The 23,259-nt window shown below is 38.2% G+C and overlaps 1 protein-coding gene across 3 annotated transcripts in view; it reads left to right on the forward strand.

Moving 5' to 3' along the window:
- GABRB2 (gamma-aminobutyric acid type A receptor subunit beta2) overlaps positions 1–21,462 on the forward strand; it is a 231,508-nt gene extending 210,046 nt beyond the window's left edge. For 2 of the 3 annotated variants that reach the window (XM_047073280.1, XM_047073297.1), the window contains one exon: positions 21,115–21,462. In XM_047073280.1, coding sequence (XP_046929236.1) covers positions 21,115–21,462 — 348 coding nt within the window. Of the gene's footprint in view, positions 1–21,109 lie in introns of all 3 variants that reach the window. The other variant, XM_047073289.1, reaches the window with a different exon arrangement.
- Positions 21,463–23,259: the final 1,797 nt, after the last annotated feature.

The raw sequence follows: 23,259 nt of genomic DNA on the forward strand, positions 1-23,259 counted from the left end.
ATTTCTACGACAAGCAATGCTTATTAATTTAAAATTTATAAACACTTGTACAGAGTATATACCATACTCTGTGGTTAAACCCATTTTATTTAATAAGCTTCCTTTTGGAAAAATGTGGAAAAATGTCTACAAAGAAAAATATTATAAAACAATTTCCTGTGTTAGAAACAACTAAAAGTACTATGAATCCAAATCCTATTCCAAATATAATGCATCTAAATAAGATATAATCCTTATATTGGATAAATTGGAGCATAAATTAAATAGTACACTGTAAATAGTAAGTAACCAAGTGAGTAGGTCCATTAGATTTTGATAATATTGTGTCCTGGTGTAGTATTTATACTCTTTCAATGTGCTTCCTGTGATACCTCATTTAATTATCTCAAAAATAACCTGATAAATAGAAGGTAAATGTAATGAGGTAAATGTAAATGAGGTCTCTCTCAGTCTTGGAGACCAAGATTTACTAACTATGATTCATTTCCCTTCGATTAGGTTTTTTCTAGAATGAGAATCACAACCAAGGAGTTAAATTTTGAAAACATATTTGTTCTGAGTGCCCATGTTGCCAGTAAACAAAGTCTAGTAAACAACAGAAAAAGTTTATATGTACCATTTCATGGGTTTTCAAAGCAGCAGTAATACTTTGCCGCTTCAGGTGCTCTATTCCATTCTAGAAATTGAAATACAACACCACTAACATACTGCTCATACTGTTACCATGTTGTTAGATCAGTACTGGAAGTCAAGCCCACCCTGTGGATTATTAGCATAGTCTTTAAGGGAAAGCATGCAATAGTTTTCAATTTGAAGACAAAGATTCACTTTTGAAAAGCTCCTGAAATATGATACTTACCTACATTGCAAATATTTATTTCCTTTTCTCCTTTATAAAAACGTGTCAATAAATTAATGGTATATTTTGCAGTTGTTAAAATCTTAGATTTTAGGAAATGTAGTAACAGTCCTAGTATCATGAGCACAATCCTTACTGAAAAACTCTGAAAATATTATGAACTGTTGAAAAAAAGAAAGAAAACTGTGTGTTCCATGGGCACCTTTGGGAATTAAGGACAGGCATTAAATTTTTATTATCTATCTTTCCATTAGATTAAATTATTTTGTTTTAAAAAAAAGTTCCTCCAGCAAGTCTTGTGTTCCTAAACAAATTAGCAATTTTTTATGACCTCTGCTGAGAAGAGGTTTACAGAATTGCTTGATGCTGGTTTAATTTTGGCAAAGAGGACCAAGGGAGACCTAACAAAAATGGACCCTGACATAATTTTGAAGTCTCCTACAGCAATAAGCAAGCCGTCTCTTTGCCGCTCAATACTGCTACTGGCTTCTGCTGCAGAAAATTTCTGGAAACTGGACCAGCTTCAGAGATCCCACAGCCAGTCTCTCTCGCAGAGGCACAAATACATGACTCCCTACAGTGGGGTAAGCCTCTCTGAATCCCAGAGCACAAGCCTGCTGACCCAGGTGCCACCCAGAGAGTGCCCATCCATAAGGAGTCCTCAGCGGTGAATACTGGTTTGTGGAGCATTTCACATTCCCTCACCCAAGAGCAGGGTAGTTTACTTCGGCAGTTGGGACAGTTGGTCCCCTGACACCAAACACATGGGCTGCATTCCTATGAAAGGCTTTTCTTCTTGCTCCCCTCATCACAGCCCGCTGCAGGATAACCCTAAACTTTGCCATAAGGGACACAGATTTAGAAGGAACATCACAAGTGTGTTGATCATTCAGCACGTTTATCAAACTCTTGCTCTTGGAGAGTTACCATTACTGTTAAGAGCACAGGCATACCTAGCTTCAGCAAACCTACTCAATTTTGAATTTGAGGCAGCCCCGAGTTCAAGCCCCATAATTCTCACTTATTAGACATGTCAGTCTAAGAAAGCTCTCTGAGCCTCAGTTTCCTCATCTGTAAAATAGGGCTTACTGTTCTACCCTCAAAAAATAGTTTTAAGGATTGCAGGAGAAAGTACGTGGAAAGCAAGCATTAGTTAAGCGGCAACCTCGTGAAAAGGATCACCATGACAGAACTCTGACTTTTCCCAGTTCCTTAAGTCTTGTTTCTAAATTCAGAGGAGCTGTCTCTGTAATATTCTTTTAAATTGTGCGACATGATCAGAATGGATAGTACATGGTACACATGGCATATGCTACTGAGTTTCAGAGGAGGTAAATGTTCCTTTAAATTCATGTTCAGGAAAAGCTTCACAGAATAAAAGACATATTCCATCTCAGGAAAAAGAGCAAGGAGCTCTACTGTTCACCCAGGGTATACATGGCTATGACAGAACAACAGTATTTTAACCCTCGAAAGAACATTAAAACATCTTCTCGTTTTATAAATGAAGAAACTGATACCCAGAGAGGTAGATTGACTAGTCCATTGACACACAGCAGTTAAATAACAGAGACCTCAGTTCTCTGGCATAACCTGCCCATTGTGCAGCACTGCCTTTCACTCCTTGACTTGATAATACATAACAATTTGATCTGCATCCTTCCTCGATCCCTTGCATTTTCAACAAAGTATTCTGACAAGTGTTAGTAAACAGGAAACCATTCTGGTACAATGGAAAGTGTTCCATTCCTGCTCCTACCCACTATATAATATTTAGCAAGACATTTCTGAACTAATATATTTTTAAAAGCTAATATTGACCAAGTGTTTACGAGTGCTTTACTTGAATTTTCACTACCCACTGCCCCATAGTAACATTTTATACGGGGTTATCCTCAGACCACAACATCAAGCAAAACTTGAAGAAATAAAGAACCCCAGCCCATTCCAGGATTTACTGAATGAGAATTTCTGATGACCTAACAATTTAAATTTTATCACATCCTCCAAATGACTCTGATGTTCATGAAAGCATGAAGCTTGTTGAGTAACTAGATACTCTTACAGTCCCCTAAAATTTTACCAATGACAAAAGCTGAGGTCCACAGAGAAGTAACATTCAGTCACACAGCTAGTAAGTTGCATACCTGGGATTTGAATCCAGGTAGTTATTGTTGTTGTTGTTGTTTGAAGGTTTTTAATATTTGACACAGAGCCTAGCTGGTATTTTATTCTTTAGCAAAGCATGAGCTTAGATCTGATGTTCTTTCCCATCTCCCTAAATTCCTAACTTATTTCCTAACTCAACTTGTAGCCTATGTTTTGTAAAATTTAATCATTTACTGTCTACCATCATCTGCAAATCTCAGAACCATGGGTCATTTGGTATTAAAATGGAACAGAGAGATGTTCGACAAGGCTGTGTCAGATTAACAGCAGTCTCCCAACAAGGGTTGGGTTGTGAGAGTGGATGGTGCATTTGGCAAATTCTCACTGGGGTAATTCAGCATGTAATTGGCTAAATGTAGAGAAGCTGTCAGCCACCACTGTAGAGGGATCCCTGGTTGAAGTTGATTTAGATCACTCCCCCTCCAGTTCAATCTCCCCCTGGCAGGGGTGCTAGCTGGTGCCTTGATTGTGATTAATTCAGTATTCTGAAAGGAGAGCACAAAAAACACTACAAATTAACTCCTCCACCCCTTTACTGTATAGAGACCTTGAACATTTGGCTTAGCAGACTTGGGGAGTTACCCAGGGTCCTTAGAAGATTCTTTTTTTTTTAATCCTACACTTATGGACTTTGAATTTTAAGGGATCTAAGAGATGATCTAACTGGGTGCTTCTCAATCTTTAATGTGCACAAAAGCTATCTAGGTATCTTGCTAAAGTGCAGGTTCTTATTCTGTAGGTCTAGGAAGAGGCTTGAGATTCTGCATTTCTAACAAACTTCCTAGAAATGCCAAACCTGTTGATCTCTGGACCACACTGAATAACAAGGACCTAGCCCAGAGAATGCAAATGAGTTCCAACCCTGAAGGAGTAGTGGCTGCTGCCTTAAGAACTAGACTGAAGGTTCTAGAGATGACTCAGACCAGTTGGCAAATACGCCTGGTTTGTGCCTATCTCAGACTTAAGAATAGGAAACTCCACCTCAAAATAATTTTTTGCTGTTTTTAATTAACGCTTCCTTTTACTTTTAGTTGCATTTTTGTTCCTTTTTTTCGTTGACATATAATTGACCTAACATGATACTAATTTCAGGTATACAACGTAATGATTGTTATTTGTATATATTGCAAAACGATTATCAAGATGAGTCCAGTTAACATACATCACCATATGTACTTACATTTTTTTTTTATTGTGATGTCTCTGTTTTATATGTAAACACTGAAATCCAGAAATGTCAGTGACTTGCTCAGGGTCAGCTAAGCTAGTTAGTGGTAGACCTCGGACTAACTAAAACTGGAACATAAACCTAGGTTTCTCTCTCTCAGTTGCACAACTTGATCACAGATTGTATGTGAAGCTGTTTTAAAATATCTTTTCTCAGGTCTATCATTGGCAGAGAAAGCCACAGAGTAGAATTTGGATTCAAGAAACCAGGACACTGAGCCTAGCTCAGCCTCTGGAAAGTTCTGCACTTGGGGAAAAGAATTTCTCTGTGCCTTAGTTTTGTTAATCCATAAGTTAAGATTTTGCCTGCCTTTCAAATTCATTCTGACTTGTAGAATGAGATGAAATAAAAGATATGCCAGCCATTTGATAAAACATAAGTGACTTAAATAAATGGAGGGCATTTTTATTAAAATTGCTGTAGGATAACATTAAACTATTCTTACAGGATTATTGATTTTGGAAAGGTGTCTCTATACTTCTATATATCTATATTTATATGAGGTATAAACATGTATCTTATATATATTTACATATATAAAAATATAGATGAATTATACATGATGTTACTGTTGTCCTAGGTTGAGTTTTATCACAGTATTGAAATTATTATTTTTAATTTTATTAATGAGACTTTTTTGATTTTCTACCCACCTTTAATATATTTGGTCTATGCATGGGGCACCTGGGTGGCTCAGTCGGTTAAGCATCTGACTTCAGCTTAGGTCATGATCTCACAAGTTGTGACATCAAGCCCCACATCCGGCTCTGTGCTGACAGCTCGGAGCCTGGAGCCTGCTTCAGATTCTGTGTCTCCCTCTCTCTCTGCCCCTCCCCCACTCATGCTCTGTCTCTGTCTCTCAAAAATAAATGTTAAATTTTTTTTTTAAATAAAAAAATATATATTTGGTCTATGCAAAGCAGGCATAGAAGTAGGGGAAGTGAGAGAGAGACAGAGAGAGAGACACAGAGATAGAGATAGAGATCAAGCAAGCCAGCCAAAATATTGTCAGTTATACCTTGTTCTGGGCTGCCAGTATGTAACAAGGCTCCATGTTTCTTCATTCATATCCAGAAGGAAAGGTGGAGACTTCCCCCACCAAAAGCCTCACCAAACCTTTCTTTTCTTTTTTATTGGTTCAGTTGACTTAATGCCTTCCCATTCCTGAACCAATCACTGGCAAGGGGAGGGGAAATACCAAGGCTGATTTAAAGCAGTCAGGCCTACACCTGAAACACAGGATCAGTCTCTCCTGTTGTTACAATGGGTGGGATAGATTCAATTACAAACTACTGCAGAAGGCTAATGGGGAAAGATAAATAATTAGTTTTACCTATGTAAGACAGTGAATTTATACTTTCTTTCCCAGTTGAGGAATGTTAAAGTTGTAAGTATTGTAGCAACGGTTACCTTTTGTTACACACCTAATTGCATGCCAGACATGACAGTGGGCTCCTTAAATACCTTACCTCAATCTTAAATGAAAGCTATCATATAATGTAGCTTTATTTTAAAGATGATGTGGTATAAATTCATTTTAAAGATGAAAAAACTGACACTCAACTAAGCTTTTGAACTTGACCAAGGACATAGCAGCTAATCAGCAGGGAAGCTGGAATACAAAGCTGATTTCAAAACTCATGCTTTCAAGACTTAATTATATACATGTGTGTATATGTATACACACACACACACTCACACACTCACACACACACACACACACACACACACATATATGTGTGGGTGCAAACTCTCCATTCCCCAAATTTGACTGATCTTGTTGGCAAACAACAAAATGTATCTTTTGCATTGCCTCTTGCCTCTGCCCACTGTAAGGATGAAGAACCAAACAAAATTAAGCATTAGGAAGAAATATTATTCACAGTTTCTTTTATTAGTCCTGTGAATAATGAGGTCTCAACATTAGACACTTTCCTGGAAGACTGAAACTAGAAGATTCACACAGCCCAAAACCAACAGGAAGCTCCCTGCCAAAGGACTATAGCAGAGAGTAGCACATGTATATTGCTACATTCATTTCTTTCTTTTTTTTTAAATTTAAATTCCAGTTAATTAACATATAGTGTATTCTCAACTTTGGAAGTAGAATCCAATGATTCATCTCTTACATATGACACCCAGTGCTCATCCCGAAAAGTGTCCTTCTTCATGCTCATCCCCCATTCAACCCATCTCCCCCCTCCAACCTCCCCTCCAGCAACCCTCAGTTTGTTCTCTGTATTTAAGAGCCTTTAAGGTTTGCGTTCCTGTTTTTATTTTATTTTTCCTACCTTTCTCCTACACTTATCTGTTGAGTTTCTCAAATTTCGCATATGAGTGAAATCATATGATATCTGTCTTTCTTGGACTGACTTACTTCGCTTAGGATAATACCCTCTAGTTCCATCCACATTGTTGCAAATGGCAAGATTTCATTCTTTTTCGTCACTGAGTAGCATTCCATAGAGTGTGTGTGTGTGTGTGTGTGTGTGCGCGCGCGCGCGCGTGCGTACACACCACATCTTCTGTATCCATTCATCAGTCGATGGACATTTGGGCTCTTTCCATAAATTGGCTATTGTTGATAGGGCTGCTATAAGCATTGGGATGCATGTGCCCCTTCAAATCAGCTTTTTTGTATCCTTTGGATAAATTCCCAGTGGTACAATTGCTGGGTCAGAAGGTAGTTTCTATTTTTAATTTTTTAAGGAACCTCTATACTGTTTTCCAGAGTGGCTGCAATAAAGAGTTAGTATCCAAAATCTACAAAGAACTTACCAAGCTAAATATCCAAAAAAGAACCCAGTGAAGAAATGGGAAGAAGACATGAATAGAACTTTTTTGAAGAATATATCCAGATGGCTAATAGATATATGAAAAGATGCTCAACATCACTCATCATCAGGGAAATACAAATCAAAACCGCCATGAGATACCACCTCCTACCTGTCAGAATGGCAAAAATTAACAACTCAGGCAGCAACATATGTTGGCAAGGACACAGAGAAAAGGGAACCCCTTTGCACTGTTGGTGGGAATGCATTCATTTGTTTCTTAAAGAGTAATTGAGCACATGCTGTGTGTCATCCTCTGTCACCACTTCCAAGGCTGTTTTATTTCAGAAACCGGTTTACCATCCTAAACCTCTTCTGACTGTGATATAACACAAGTTCAATTCCTTTACCCACTTGCTCTATAATTAAAGTTACTGTTCTGTGAATTTATCGTATAGGGCACTGTGAATCATCTCATTAAGTCCTTGCAGTCACCCAAAAGGCATATATCATAGAATGATTTTACATTTTACAGTTGATAAACAACCATTTTACAGTTGATAAAACTGAGACTCAGAAAGGTTAAATATCTTTGTGACCTTGTCTTTAACCCAGAGTGTTTCTATCTCAAGCAGTATAGCTTCAGAGCTCACTAATGCCTCAGCCCAAGAGAAGATGAATGCTTATAGGTTTACCCTGAGAGTTCTTAGAGTCTAGGGGTAAAGAGTTTGTATATCTGTGCTAGTCTGTCTTACTTTATTTTATTATGTTTATTCATTTTTGAGAGAGAGAGAGCATGAGCAGGGGAGGGGCAGAGAGATAGAGGGGGGCAGAGGATCTGAAGGACGCTCTGCACTGATGGCAGAGATCCCAAGGTGGGGCTCGAACTCACAGACCGTGAGATCATGACTTGAGCCGAAGTCGGATACTCACCCGACTGAGGCACCCCTGTGCTAGCCTGTTTTAAAATCTAACATGGGGCATCTGGGTGGCTCAGTCGGTTAAGTGTCCAACTTCAGCTCAGGTCATGATCTCGCAGTTCGTGAGTTTGAGCCCCGCATCAGGCTCTGTGCTGACAGCTCAGAGTCTGGAATCTGCTTTGGATTCTGTGTCTCCCTCTGTCTACCCCTCCCCTGCTCATGCTCTGTCTCTCTCTCAATCTCTCTCTCAAAAATAAAAACATTTAAAATAAAATCTAACATGAATCCCTCTCATTTCACATAGTGATTCTTCCCAAAATGACATCAAATTAGAAGGAAAGGTCCTAAAGGAAAAGATGAGATCCCTCAAGCTGTCTGACTTGGCACTTATTGAATGTAATGTTGTGTAGACATAGGAGGCTCCCCTGTCTATTTTTCCCCTTTCTTCCTCTTCCTATGGCTGATAGGCCTGATTCTCCCTTTATAAAGGCCTAGTGCTACATTTATCCTCCCCGTCTCTGAGCTCAGGCCTTAGTCTCTTACTCGGCCAGTGCTTCTGCCCTATTCTTGTCACTGTTCCTTCAGATGAATGGTGCACACTTATATTTCCTAAATGTCCCCCCTTCAAAACAATAGGGCATTTCACTCTCTACAGGGAACGTGTAAGTCCTCGTGTACCATCAACCTTAAATGTGGTGACTCTGAAACAGGACTGTCTGGGTTCAAATCTCAGATCCCTTATTTACTCATTGTGTTACTTTCTGCAAGTGTCTTAAAATTTTAGAGCCTCAGCAGGCTTATCTATGAAATGAGAGTTAATAAGAGCACCTACTACAAAGGACTGTGCTGAGGAATACATGCCATCATCCATATAGAATGTTTATAACTTACTGCCTGGAATGTAGTGTACAGATACACCCGATTCTAAATATTGACTAAAAATATTAACTGCTAATTCAACAGATACTTCTTGAGTCCCTACCACACATGCCCTTTGCCCTCACAGGGACCACATCTTAAAGGGAGGATATACTTTCAGTAAACATTTATGGAAATAATACATAAGTGATAATAAATGCAGTGAAGGAAATTTCTATATTACTATGAGAGTATGTCTCAGAGGAACTGACAGAGTGGGGTATGTTAAGGAAGACTCCCAGTGGAAGGAACATTTGAACTGAACTGTGAAAGATGCAAGATATATAAGAGTGAGGAAGGATGAATATGGATCCTCCTACTCCCTATTATCTGATGACACAAATGTTAGAAATTCCTTGGTCCTATTCCAACAGCTGCATATTATTCAGTAATAGTAATGTTCTATTAAGAAACGGTCTGGAGCTTATAAATACTTTTGTTGTAATTAGATATTTGCCATTCATATTTGTTATGAAGACATTTGTTCTATAGTCAGACTTCTCTTAGCATCAGTTTTTTTTTCCTTTGTTGTATACAGTGGGTACATGCTTAAAACTACACACTGTAAGTTATTTTGTCTATACCCCCTTTTAAGTACTGCTGAGTTGGTTTCTACCGGTGCAATTTTTTTAAGCACAGCTACTACATCCAGTGCTAGTTAATGCTAAACATGTGTCTCCACTCCCACTCGTAGGATTGAGTAATCACTGTGAATCCACATACCCTCCCCATCCAGCCTACCTCTGTTCCAGGCACCCATTTCAGCAACACTTTCATGGCCCCTGCCATTCAAGAACCAAACTAAACTCTAAATCCGCAGAAGCCAAGGTCACTGGCTGTGTTCCTTGCATCTCTGTGGAGTTGAATATGTTGCTTCTTTCTGTTACCCTTTTGCTATATGTTCCCTGGAATCCTGCCCATCTGGTCCACATTAGATCAGCTTTCTGGCTTCTTAGCTAAATTAAATGAAAGACAATTAGAGGTTGTGGGTAAGGTTCTGTGGAGGGAATAAGTGTCTCTAATACATATGAGTGGAGGTGATATAGTTTGTTTATTTTTGTTTTTCTCAAGTAGTCTAATTCTCTTTTTGAGTCAATATCTTCCAGGGAGAGGGAACTATCAGATTTTTAACTACATTAAAATTTTGGTGCCTTCACTAAGGAGGACAGAAATTAAACCTTGAATTCTTTGCTTTTAGATGAAAGATAGAAGCAGACGGTAATTTCCTTCTGACACAGAAATGAGGCAATGGCAATGGGTGGTTCTGTATGCCCTACCCCCATCCTCATTAGCTTATGGGACAAGGTTGGGTGAGTTTCAAAACCCAATAACAAGAGAAAACCATGAGTCTCCCAATGACCTAGGGTAATTATGGATCACACAACCTTTAAGCCAATCATAACCTGCCATTAAGTCTTGAAATTTAACCTGATCAGTTGCCGTATCTATCACTCACTGTCTTGGGCTGTGGAATATTATGAAGAGCAAGGGCATTTAGCTAGAAAAGTCCCCCCTTTTCTCTCTTAGGGACATGCACTGTCATCACCCTTGAAAACATGTGTAAGCCCTACAGGGAAAATGTAGTTCTTCTTTGCTAAAGGCTACCCATTCCTCCTCCCCCTACCCTGTGCATTAGAAACACTTGACTGGCATGTTTGCAGCCTTGTGGGAGGAAACCAAAACAAATGTCCTCTGTGGTATTAGTTAAAAATGGGTTGGGAAATTGTGAATTACGAGTTACATGGTGTGTATAAAAATCTTACCAAGTCATCACCCATAATGCATTGAGTTGTATGAACCAGCTAATAAAAAGATTAGATCAATTGTTTACCTCCAGCTTGGGACCTCAGTCAATTATTCAAATGGAAATTGAACTGGAACAAACTTTTATCTCTCAGGACCTGAGTTTCCAGGTGTTAAAAGTTCTTTGAGTTATCAGAATTAAATGGACAAATTCTTACATCTGCCTCTCTGAAATGTATCAAATAAGACTCTGTGCTTATAGAAGCTCATTTAAAACTTGCCTCTATTCTACTCATCCTAAGGAACTATAGTAATTCAAGACAAGTCCCTCCTTTGGATGGAAGAAATGTCTATTAGAATTAGTAGATTTTGAATACACTTTCCTTCACTTTTTCCTCCTTCAGAGAATTTCAGTATGATTCCAATCTTTTATGTTTTTCCATACAATTAAAACAACTCCTGACTTTCAACTTTAGTTGAAACTAGTAGCTTTATTTATTAAATTAGAAAGAACCCAGAAGGAATTCTGTCAACCTTCCAAAACAAATTAGTCCATTCATCATATATTTTATTAATTGTACTTTATTATTATTAAATGTAACAATTTGAATGTAGCCTCATTTCCCCTAAATTTAGCATCCATCCTTCTATCTCAATCCAAATATTATTTGTAAAAATACATGATCTCTAGGGCACCTGGGTGGCTCAGTCAGTTAGGCCTCTGTCTATTGATTTTGCCTCAGGTCATGATTTCACGGTGGTGAGATCAAGCCCCGCATCCGGCTCCACTCTGCAAGCCTGCTTGCTATTCTTTCTCCCTCTCCCTTTGCCCCTCCCTACCTCAAAAAATAAAAATAAGTAATTAATTAATTAAAAATAAATAAATAAATAAATAAATAAATAAATAAAACACATGATCTGTCATTTGCATACCATTCTTAATCAATTGCACATAAACTAATACATACATAGAAAGGAATCATTTTCCACAATAAATAAATTTGATTCTGTGAAAGTAAAAGAAATGAAAGAGATTAAGCCACAAAAATTAGGAAGGCTACTTATGAAGTTAAAAGACAGAGAGATACTGCAGAATTTCACAGCAAGGCGCTACGATGTGGTTAGGAAAACAAATACAATACTAGCACTGGATCAAGATCACAGTTTTTAAATTTGTTTAATGTTTGTTTATTTTTGAGAGAGAGACAGAGCATGAGTGGGGGGAGGAGCAGAGACAGAGGGAGACACAGAATCCAAAGCAGGCTCCAGGCTCTGAGGTGTCAGCACAGAGCCTGACACAGGGCTCAAACTCACCAACCATGAGATCATGACCTGAGCCAAAGTCGCACACTTAACCGACTGAGGCACCCAGGTGTCCCAAGATCACAGTTTTGAAGGACACTCCAGGACTATAGGATTTTTGCTAGGCAGAATTTCTCTATGCATTATTCCTATGTTATTTAATAATTTTTAAGGGCAATAAAGCAGTTCATAAGTATAGATTAAATGGAACTTAAAGGCAAAGTTTTTATAAATTAAATCTAAAATGACTGATGTAGCATCCCATGGGCTGAACCCTTAGATGTGATTTTGACCACAATAGTGAAGCTTAAAATTTTGGATTTAAATGTCCTTCAGGCAGCCCTCTATTTCTTAGTCTAGTTCACTACAGGGCCAACTTTTTCCTATTCTCCATGACACCTGCTTCATACTTTTATATGATCTCTCTAGCCAATTTTGAATGTGTGATCCTAGACTTAATCTAATCCTCTAGTAATTCCATTTAGCAAGTTTTATTCTGAATACTTAGTACCAACTCTAGCAGTCAGCATTAGGGACACATAAGCAATGGGATACAGTCGCTGCTTACATGTTTGCCATTATGGGGGAAATGAGCGCTCAGTTGGTAATAGCCAGAGGATTAACCCCCTGGTAGAGGGGGTTAGCAAAGGCTGTCCTAAATCCACCTGGACTTCCTTGAACAAGAACACTGAGGCCCAGAACAATCCAAGATTAGAACTGGCTCTCACTGCTGAGGTCAGTGTTCTTTCCACTCTTCTTATAGGTATTGAGAGGGGCAGGAACCCATATGAGAAGGACCAAAAAGAGCACAAGCATTAGTTCATTTGATGGCTCATGCTTGCTGAAGGTCTTCTCACTAGTGATCCTGTATTAATCATAATTTTTATGAAAGCTTTATCTTCTAGCCTTGGCTATGAGAAAAATCATATCCTTCTCTTTCTGCTCCTGAGATATACTTCTTATTTCCTCTAAAAAATTCTATATCACTTGAAATAATAACTTAACACCTCACTGAACTCACTTGATTCACCCATTTATCCAGATGGATTTGTGTGTGTGTGTGTGTGTGTGTGTGCACGTGTGTGTTTGAAACAGAATCTTTATACATTGTGGTGACTATAAAGTAGGATTTCTTTAACAGTGAAACAGTTCACTAAACAAACCTTGAGATACACACTCATGTGACCTACCTATGAGAATTTAAAAATTGAAAATCAAAACAGCAATAAGTAGAGCCACCTATGTCCTTACTGTAAGTATTTCACCTCATATGAAAATATTTGGTAGAAAAAGCACAAGATTTCAATCTGCAAACATAAATTTAAATGATTGTTTTACCACTTAGTAAATTTTAGCTACTTACAAATTTCTGCATTTTGATGGGAAGGGTTGTTTTCAAAATGCTGATAGTACTAATTCCTCATAATATGGTTGTAAGTCTTCAAACACTTTATAATAGCATAACAAAATTAAAAAAAGATAGAGTAGAAATCTCAGCCCTTTTTTTCTACTAGTTTGTATTTTAAAATGACCACCCTTCCACAACTACCTGGGTATTTCAGCAGTATTCTTCTGTATGTATGTTCCAGATCTAAACTCCATATTTGGTTACTATTTCCCCATTTACTTTGGTGGAGGCATTCCACAAAGATATTGGCCTTTTCTTGCTCTCCTAGAATCTTCATTTCATGTTCTGGTTGGGTGAACTTTTTTTCACCTCTTAAAATACCGAATGCATGTTAGGTCATTTCTGAGTGTTTTTACTTTGGAAAGAAGTGCTTTGGATATTCCCAGGTGGTTAACAGTTCATTACCTTAGCATTTCAAGTTACTCAGGTCACAGTGTCATTTCATGGAAGATAAAACATGATCTCCTACCCAATACTAGTCACAGTAATTGGAAATTGCAGAGTTAGGATTTCCTGAGTTTTTGCAATTTCTCACTCTTCTCTTGATGATATGAGTGGTAAACTGGGATTTAAAATAGCCCCATTTTCACTTCCCAAGATAAGCATGCGATGCTGCTGGGTCACTGAGGAATGTGATTTGTTTTTCTGGACAAGGACATTCCTCCAGAGCATACACCTGTCACTGAGAAAGGTGCAGAAAGGAAGCAAGAAATCTGAAACTAGACCTGGAATTAACAAATCATATAAAAATAAGATCCATTCGTCATTGTTTAATGTGATACCTTTTAAGCAAAATGGAACTCTGTTAACCAAAGCATGTTCTGTTTCTTGATGGAAAAAAAAAATGTTGGAATTAGGAATGGAAAGAAGGAAAAGAAAAGCTCTTAATCCAGATGTTTAACATGAATTTACTCCTATTTAAACCATCAACAGACAGGTCAGTCTGGGAAATAACTTAGGTCAGCAGAAAAGTCCATCCTCCTACCCAACAGAACAGCTGATTCAATCAGTGTGCACACTGTGTTATTCACGGAGAATCATTCATAGAGTCTCTGGAATGCTGGAGTAAATAAATCACTCTGTTTCCCAAAATTTCAGCATTTAATTGTTGATTGATAAGCAAAATAACCCCAGGTAAAGCATAATTTTATGGTGGATTGTTGAATGAGAAACATGAGACTTTCTTTATTCGTACTGGCCTGTTTAATAGGGCCTCTTCAAAAACCCTTATTGTCAGGAATGGACACCTGTAAGTTAAAGTTCAAGACTAGAAAGCAAATAGTGTAGATGCTTAGACTAAAGCAAGGCCTTCGGCTTGGTTCTTGCAAAGGCAATTTATCTGCAGAGAATGACAGTTTATTCACTAGTCTGCCTCTTCCTTCTCTTCCCCTTCATTTACTTTTGCTTCCTTCTCTCTCTTGTTTTAACTACTATCAACAAATTTCTCATGGGTGTTTGAGTAAGTAAAAATGCCAAAACATGAAAATTTGAAAAATATTTTGTTATATTTCCCAGAGCAGTAGAGATTGGTACATGATCTTTCTGGTTAAAGGGAAACTATGTCTTGTTAATATCTTAATCAAAAAAAAAAAAAAAAAGGACAGGTTAGTGTTTTCTACTGTGTCTCACTGCTCAAGTGAAGAAAAAGACAATTAGGAAATCCACTTGGTCAGCCTGGTAAGGTTGGGGTGGAGACCCGATTTCAAAGATTAGCTAAATCCACATGACAACTGCTATTCCCTTCATTTTCTGGAATGTCTTCGCCTAAGTACACCCTGATAAAGAGATGGCATTTTAAGACAGAACTCATAATTGAAGACAGTCTCAAGATAGACAGTTGTGTTGTGTGAGGATTAGGAACCTTGGAACAGACAGATTTAGTGCCAGTACATTACATACCAACTGTGCAACTCTGGACAGATCAATAATCCAGAATTCTCAATCTCCTCATTTTTAAAATGAGAATATTAGAAATAACTTTCTCATAGGTTTATTGTCAAGATTAAATATTGAAACTGTGTGAAGGCTTTAGTATAGTTCCTATCTCCAGAAAGTAATAAATGGAGGTCACATATGTTTTCTCTGTATGAAAGTTGCTTTTCAGCTTGGTGGTGTGGACTGTGGTCAGAACTTCAGCTTTTTCATTGTGTCTCAAGGCCTCTGTTTCTTCTTTATTTGAAGTCATGCCCTTCTGCTGCTGTCCAATGGACTGATAGTTTTTCCAAGTGTGAACCCCAGACTCGCAGCCTGGCATCACCTGCAAGCTGGTGATTTCTAACCTGGGAGCTTGTTAGAAATGCAGATCATTGAGCCTTATTCCAGCCTTACTGATTCAGAAACCCTGCAAGTGGGGTCCCGAGATCTCTATGTTTTAACAGAGCCTCTAAGGAATTCTGATGAATGTTCAAGTTTGGAAACCTCTGAAACAGACTATACCATCCGCCAAACTAAGGAAATACTGAGAGATGGTTCCTAGACAGAATTTGTCCCTGGTAGGGCTGGTGAACTATCAAACCACAGATGTCTACTATACGTAGGTGAAAGCATTTGAATTTAATAGGATTTTACATCAGCTGTCATATTTAGTGGCATATTTAAAGACAGAAATTCTTATTCATTCCTTATTAAGGAAAATTTTGCAAGCCTCCAGAGGACTACCATTCACTGAGAGGGTCCTCTTTTATGAGCTGTAGAGTACACAAGGGCTTGGGGGCTGCTGCTGTGCCTCAGCATGACACGGCGAACAACGACCAGATTATAATTCCTACTCTAACACATATTCACTATGAGAACTTGTGTTAGGTTTCTTAATTTCTCTGTGCTTTATTTTCTAAGCACGAGATTAGTACCTGCCCTACAGGGCCACTGGGATAACTGAAAGAGGTCAATATGTAAAATGATTAGTCCTGGCTTCTAGTTGCTACTCACTAAGCTCCATTCTCTGAGACAAGAATGGGGCATCCATCATGTAAATAGCCAGGGCCCTATCAAAAATGCTCCTTCCATATTTCAGGCACCTGAGCATACTGCTTCAGCAAGAGACCTGTATAAATAGAGGGAGAATACCTAGAGTGAGAAAGGACTTCAGGGGGTAACCCCATGCAGTTCCAATCTTCAGACTGGTGCTGCAAAATTAAATCCACCTTACTGATGACTCACTGAGAGATTGGATTACTAAGGTCACAAAATTAATTCTATCTAATCACTTCTTACTGAGCCCCTACTATGTGCCAGGCACCATGCCAAGTGCTTGGGGATACAACACTGAAAGAAAAAGACCTTGCTTCTGCCTTTCCCAGGAAGTATAGCCTGGTGGGGCAGCCAAATATTAAACAGATGATCATAATGACAAGCATTATGGTGGAATGTTGTAGGGCCATGAGGAAAGAGAAACCAGGCTCTTTCCTTGCTCTGCCACACTAGCAATGGAGACATCTCCCTCTTTGACACTGGCTTGAGGGTCAGGAGGATAGCTGGTGGATCTGTGAACCCATGAATACTGTGCTCCCTCTCCACCTGTGAAATGAAAGGCAGCTTTTACTCATCTCACTTCAGCATTCAGAAGTAGCTCAGTCCAGACTTATGTATTATACTTAATAAGTGTATTATGTATTATAACAAAAACATAGTGTTTACTTTATATGAAGCATTGTTCTCAGCACTTTACAGAAGTCACTAATCAAAGCAAAATTTAAATAATCTGATGAATTCAAAGTTCTGGTTTGTTTATATAGTCGATGGCATTTAAAAAAAATGGCCATGGAAGATCAAATGTATGCATTTAATGAATATTTATTGCTTTTTAAAAGCAAGAACAATTATGATTTTTCTGAGTGCTTGCTATGTGCAAAGCTGGGCTAAGTGGTTTGCATGTGCTGTCTTATTTAATCCTCTCAAACAACTCTAGAGACTGGTGTTTCTCCCACTTTACATATAAGAAATGAACTCAGAGAGGTTGAATGATTTGCCCATGGAATCAAAACTAGTGAATGGCTCAACCCAGAGTCAAAATGTGGATTGTCTGAGTCCAGAATTAGAACTTGGAAACACTGCACTATATTTCCACTTCTAAAAGAAAACAGATATGCTTCCAGGTGTTGATCAGGCTACTATTCAAAACAGACAAACAAACAAACAAAAAATTCTCAGAACTGGTGATTCCACAGCAAGTTGGGTAAACAAACAGATGCTGTGGCGTAGTGTCAAGGGAGGGATGCAGCTAATTTCTGAGGAGGTGAGTAAACAAGGTTGGCATTATCTGGGAGGCTTTATGGAGAACGTGAGAAAACTGGCCCTTCAAGGACAAGGGAGGGTAATCAGAGCAGTGTCTCAGGGCTTCCCTTGAATGTGCAGCCTAATAAACTGCAACCCGCTTGAGCTGCCTCCTCCATGTCACCATTAATTGGGAAATAAATTGGAAATGAAGGCGGCTGTACTTTATACCTCTCCACTTTACAGCTCCATAGCTAAGGGTAAGAGTTTTCTGGGAAAAAAAGATTGTTGTTTTTCTTTTCATTGTTTTGTATTTTAATTGAAGTTAATTTATACCTTGACTATTAATGACCTTAATTAAGACTCTGCAGGCAGTCAAAGTTTGGGGTTCAACTATCCTAATATAGCACAACACTGAGGAGTCACACTTTATAAGCTGATGCAAGTGTCCAGCCTGCCTCACCTACCGCAACCAACCGCAGCCTCAGCCTGATTAGATCTTCAGCAGTAGCAAGATGATTAGGCTTACCTACGGAAAGTTCATCACTCATGTCTATTCCACATCCACTGTGAGGGCAGGATACTTTTTTTAGGCATGGCTATTTGCTGTGTTTTCTCAGCCCGCTAGCACCTTTATGTTTCCCACTGCATTTGTAGCCTGTCGTGACAATCACCTTGCATAGCACTTCTGCTTCCCAAGTTCTTCCTGCATAGTCAGTTGATCTCCCAAAACTTTATTCTTAACAGTTGGAGAAAACTAGCTTGGGATGAATTAAATCACTGTTCCAAGGTTAGAAATAAGAAACAGGGCAACCAGGAGTCCAGTCTTTTCACTCCAAGTCCATTTTGTTTTCTGGAGGCTATTATTGCCACAGGGACCAGCAGCCGTGCTGTCTTCTTCACCACTGTGGCTACAACACCTGGCACAGCGCCAGACACACACTAGTGCCTGTTACGTATATTTCGTAAATTTTTGATTAAAAATAAATTATAAAGCTTCAAGAATTATCTAACAAATCTTGGGTTTCATAAATAACACAACAGAAACCCACTAAAATCAGACGAATTATCCAACTTAGAACAAGTTGCCATACTAAGAGTCCACTGTTCCCATTATTTTTATAGTGCTTGTTATTATTGATTTGTATTCTTACCTCAGCCAAGTCTGATGTATATAACTGTTCTTAACATAGTTGCTCAATAGAAAAACAAATATCCTGGTGCTTAGAGAGGGGGAGACTCCTGAACAACTGTCATGTGTAGCGGCCAAAGGAATTTTGCTAAGCAGTTATTTTCTAGGTAGTTAAAAGAGCAAACAACCCAGAGCAGAAGGGAAAATAACAACACTCTCTGAAATAATGAAGAGTGATATGTTCCCCCACTTCTATCCGCTTTACTTTCCTTGAGTGTTGTAAAGTCACACTTCTCTCCCCCAAGCTTTGTGCTCTAATGATCAAACTCCATCACTTAGTAACTGTGTGACTTTGTGACATTTGATGATGCCTTCACTTTATAACCTAGGAATGAATTCCTTTTTCAAAAAGATGGTCGTGAGCATTCAGTTAGACAGTTTCTGCAAAGCCCTGGTACATGAGACATGACTTTAAACATTTGTTTTCTTCCCTAGGGCCATTGAATCCATCACTAAAGCCGTTACCTGGCCCTTCCTTGAGAGAAGTGTTTCTAAATTCATTGGGTTTCATTTCCAAATCTTATAAACTTTAAATATTAATCTTAAGAATATATTTGTTTAATATGTCCACTAAGCAAAATACTACCATATACCAAACCTACAGAAAATCTAATCAGCGGGCAGAGATTAATTGGTCAATTACTAGGTTCTAGCATATTTTATAGGTTCTGTTTCTCAAAATATTTTAGATTTGAATTTAAAATACAGGGTCATTAAACCACATTTGAAAGCTAATTGTTACTGTATAATCTTAGCAACCTTCTTTTTGCCTTCTGCATAATTCATGAAGCTCAGACCATTTTATCTTCCAATTAAGTGTTTGGTTATATCCCTTGCTTCCATATATCATCAGTATCTACTATTGATCATTTTTATTTTATTTTATATTTCAACAACTTTACTGGCAATTGGTATATCATGATTCTCCATCAAAATAAATGTACTCTGTTATTAATAATAATGTGTTGCAACTAGGTTTTATTATCTGTAGCAATTGAAGGCTCTTAAAAATAAGACACACAAATCTTCCCTTCTTAATAAAACAAAAAAACATTATCACAGTCATTTAATATTTGGGTATCATGGTGTCAGTATTCATTCTTTCCTTTTAGCTTTGCCAAGAAGCTAAAATCATCCAAGAGATAAAAGAGGTCACCATATCTACAGGACACCCTCCTACTCCCTGGGCTCAGAATTCAACTTAATACAGCCAACTTTGGGCTAACTCACTTCTTGAATCCTGCCTCCTTCCATTCCTTCTCAGGTCAATCCCTCACCCCACTGACCCTTCCACCATGCACAGTTTTGCCCAGCTGTTAATTTTCAAGTCCCTTGTTCTGAATTCTGTTGTATTTTGGCAAGTCACATGATGCCTGAATTTCTATTGTTCAAAACTCTTCTTTTATCCTATTTATATTGATATTGCAAATTTAGGGTGATATCTCATAATCATGGGTGTTAAGAAACAATTAAGTGAAGTTATAGGAAAAGGTTTCTGGTATATGTAGCAAGTGCTTAACAAATGTTATCTACTGGTTTTAGTTCTAGTTTTAGCATGAATTCATCTATAATTAGGCTACTATCATGAGCATAACTCAGTAATTAATCCCTTAATACTATTTCATACCTAGCACAGCTTAATTTTGTATTTATTCATATCAGAACTGTAAATTCTTTAAAGAGTGCCACGCCTTCTATTTCTCTGTATGCCCTAAGTGGTAGTAGCAGCAGTTTATTATATCTATTATATCATTACCTTATTAAAGAAGTGCTCTAAGGTTGGATTATTATACCATTTAATAGATGAAGAAACTGAAACTAGCATAGCTTATAGTGATGGAGGCACCATTCACATTAGGAATTCACCCAAGTTCACTTAGATAGTAAGTGGCAGAACCAGGATATGCACCCAGACACATGGATCCCAAACCCACATACCCAGCTAGTATGTTCCTCTTTCTTCCTCATCTCTTGAGTGGCCGCTTTGAAACAACTTGGTAATTGCAATGCTTTTTAAAAGAAGATCATTAGAATGGCAAACGTCAAAGTGCCTCTGATTTTTGAGCATCAAAAATAAACCCATTAGAAGATATTTGTGATATAGTTAAAATGTGAGACACTAGCCTTGATCAAGCTACATTCTCATCTCAGTTCATAGCCTGATGATCCTCAGTGATCTCAAATGGCTCTAAATGATGTACTGATTTGGGTTTAGTCAGATGATGAGCGATATCTGTTTGTCTGTTATCCTTCTTAGATAATGTAGCCTCAAAGCCGGTTCTCTTAACACTCTGATAAATATTACCTAGATCACATATCCTAGCACCTTGCATAATTAGGAGCAATAAAGGCTTACTGTTTTATCTTATTCGATTCTTCTCCCTTGCAGATGGACCCACATGAGAACATCTTACTGAGCACTCTTGAGATAAAAAACGAAATGGCCACATCTGAGGCTGTGATGGGACTTGGAGACCCCAGGAGCACAATGTTGGCCTATGATGCCTCCAGCATCCAATATCGGAAAGCCGGGTTACCCAGGCATAGTTTTGGCCGAAATGCTCTTGAGCGACATGTGGCACAAAAGAAAAGCCGCCTGCGGAGACGTGCCTCCCAACTGAAAATCACCATCCCCGACTTGACTGATGTGAATGCCATAGATCGGTGGTCCCGCATATTCTTCCCAGTGGTTTTTTCCTTCTTCAACATCGTCTATTGGCTTTATTATGTGAACTAAAACATAGCCTCCCATGGGAAGCAAGGACTAGATTCCTCCTCAAACCAGTTGTACAGCCTGACGTAGGACTTGGAAAACACATCAATCCAGGACAAAAGTGATGCTAAAATACCTTAGTTGCTGGCCTATCCTGTGGTCCATTTCATACCATTTGGGTTGCTTCTGCTAAGTAATGAATACACTAAGGTCCTTGTGGTTTTCCAGTTAAAATGCAAGTGATTTGTATACATGCTGGCAAGACTGTCTGAGTGTTCCACTTTATCTGCTGATGCAGCCTATATAGAGGGCAATTATTTAGAAGATATTCTGAGAGGGCTCAGTAGCATTGCCAGTCATTTTGCTGAGAAGTGGTCATATCCAGATACTCCCCATCTTCATTTCTAAGGTTGGCATGCTGTTGAGATGGCACTGTGTTTATGAAACATCTGCAATGCCATGCAAACATGCTTACTGAAGATGACCTATGCCTGTCTTAAGGTGATAATGGTGTGTCATGGGAAGATAGTTCCCACTGGATTCTAGAAGGTTCTCATGTAGTTCAAACAGGATAGGCAGAGTGAAGACAGAGACTTGGTAACCAATTTGGCCAGTCTCTGCTTGAGCACAGGGAGTCAACTCTGATGTCTTCCATTTTGACATTTCTAGAAACTGGGGACTACTAAACATTATCATGCGTGGTGGCCAAGAGGTGTTTCTAAAAAGCTATTTCTTGTTGGTTAAAATAGAGTTAATAATCCAGAGAAGAGTGGAAAATCCAGAAACAAATGTTGTAACAAAATTAAAGCAAGCGAGCAGCATGACCCTTACCAGCCCCACACAGCATCTGGTCCATACATATTTTGTATAATGGCAAAAGGTCAGTGAGAGAGATTTTTTTCCCCCACTTCACAGGCTTTTGACAGCACACCTAAAGAGGTTTTTATAGTTTATCTAATCAAAAGACAACCACAAAATAGAAAAGCTAGCAAAATTAGAAGTATCTTAGATGCAGGTTAGATTGGGAGTCATTCAAATATACTAATATAGAGCACAGATAAAGCTAGGAGACAGGTTGATTTTCTCAGACAATGTCAGCTGTCTCTACAACATTTCCCTTAAGTTTATTTCTGAATTTAATAGGGTATTTCAAAAGAAGGATTTGTTCATTTCTTTAAAGGATTAATGGTCCTTTGCCAGCTTTTCTTGTTTCTGAAATCCTGATTATATTCTTAGGAGACAAAGCAAGGCTTTGAAGAGATTGATTGAACTACATTTCCTTATGTGCAATGACATTCACCTTTGTATTTTTCATAGCAAACAATACTTAAAGGATTATGTGCACAAGTAGAGTTAGTTTGTGGGTTTGTTGGATTTGACTTTTTAAGGGTGTTTTCATTGTATATGTTGCGATCTGCTGGATCAAAGAAAACATGAAAAGTAGTGTAGAATAGGATAACAACAAAGCCACATTAACATGATGAATGTTATGAGCCTCAATTGATATTACAGAAAAATATATAACTGATCAGCAGGCATGATGTATTGTTTTTATTCAATTTTTAAATTATGTCAGTGTGCTTCTTTCTATAATAATTGGACATATGCATTCATATGTGAGACAGTAAAGAGAATAAGCTAATATATTTTATTTCTATCAATGTGAGGTCCATATTTTGCTTTTCTTGGAGAAAATAGTGGATTACTAATTTCTCCTTAAAGTTTGATTTGATTGAATGTTTTCTTAGAGGATGACTTTGCTATTTCTATTTTAAAGACAAGAAACACTTATTTTCAAAGTAACATCCCTAATTGTGCATA

This window comes from Lynx rufus, unplaced genomic scaffold (genome assembly GCF_022079265.1).
Source record: "Lynx rufus isolate CCGP_SWC_20201006 ecotype Redwood Valley unplaced genomic scaffold, mLynRuf1.p SCAF_1, whole genome shotgun sequence".
NCBI classification, from domain to species: domain Eukaryota; kingdom Metazoa; phylum Chordata; class Mammalia; order Carnivora; family Felidae; genus Lynx; species Lynx rufus.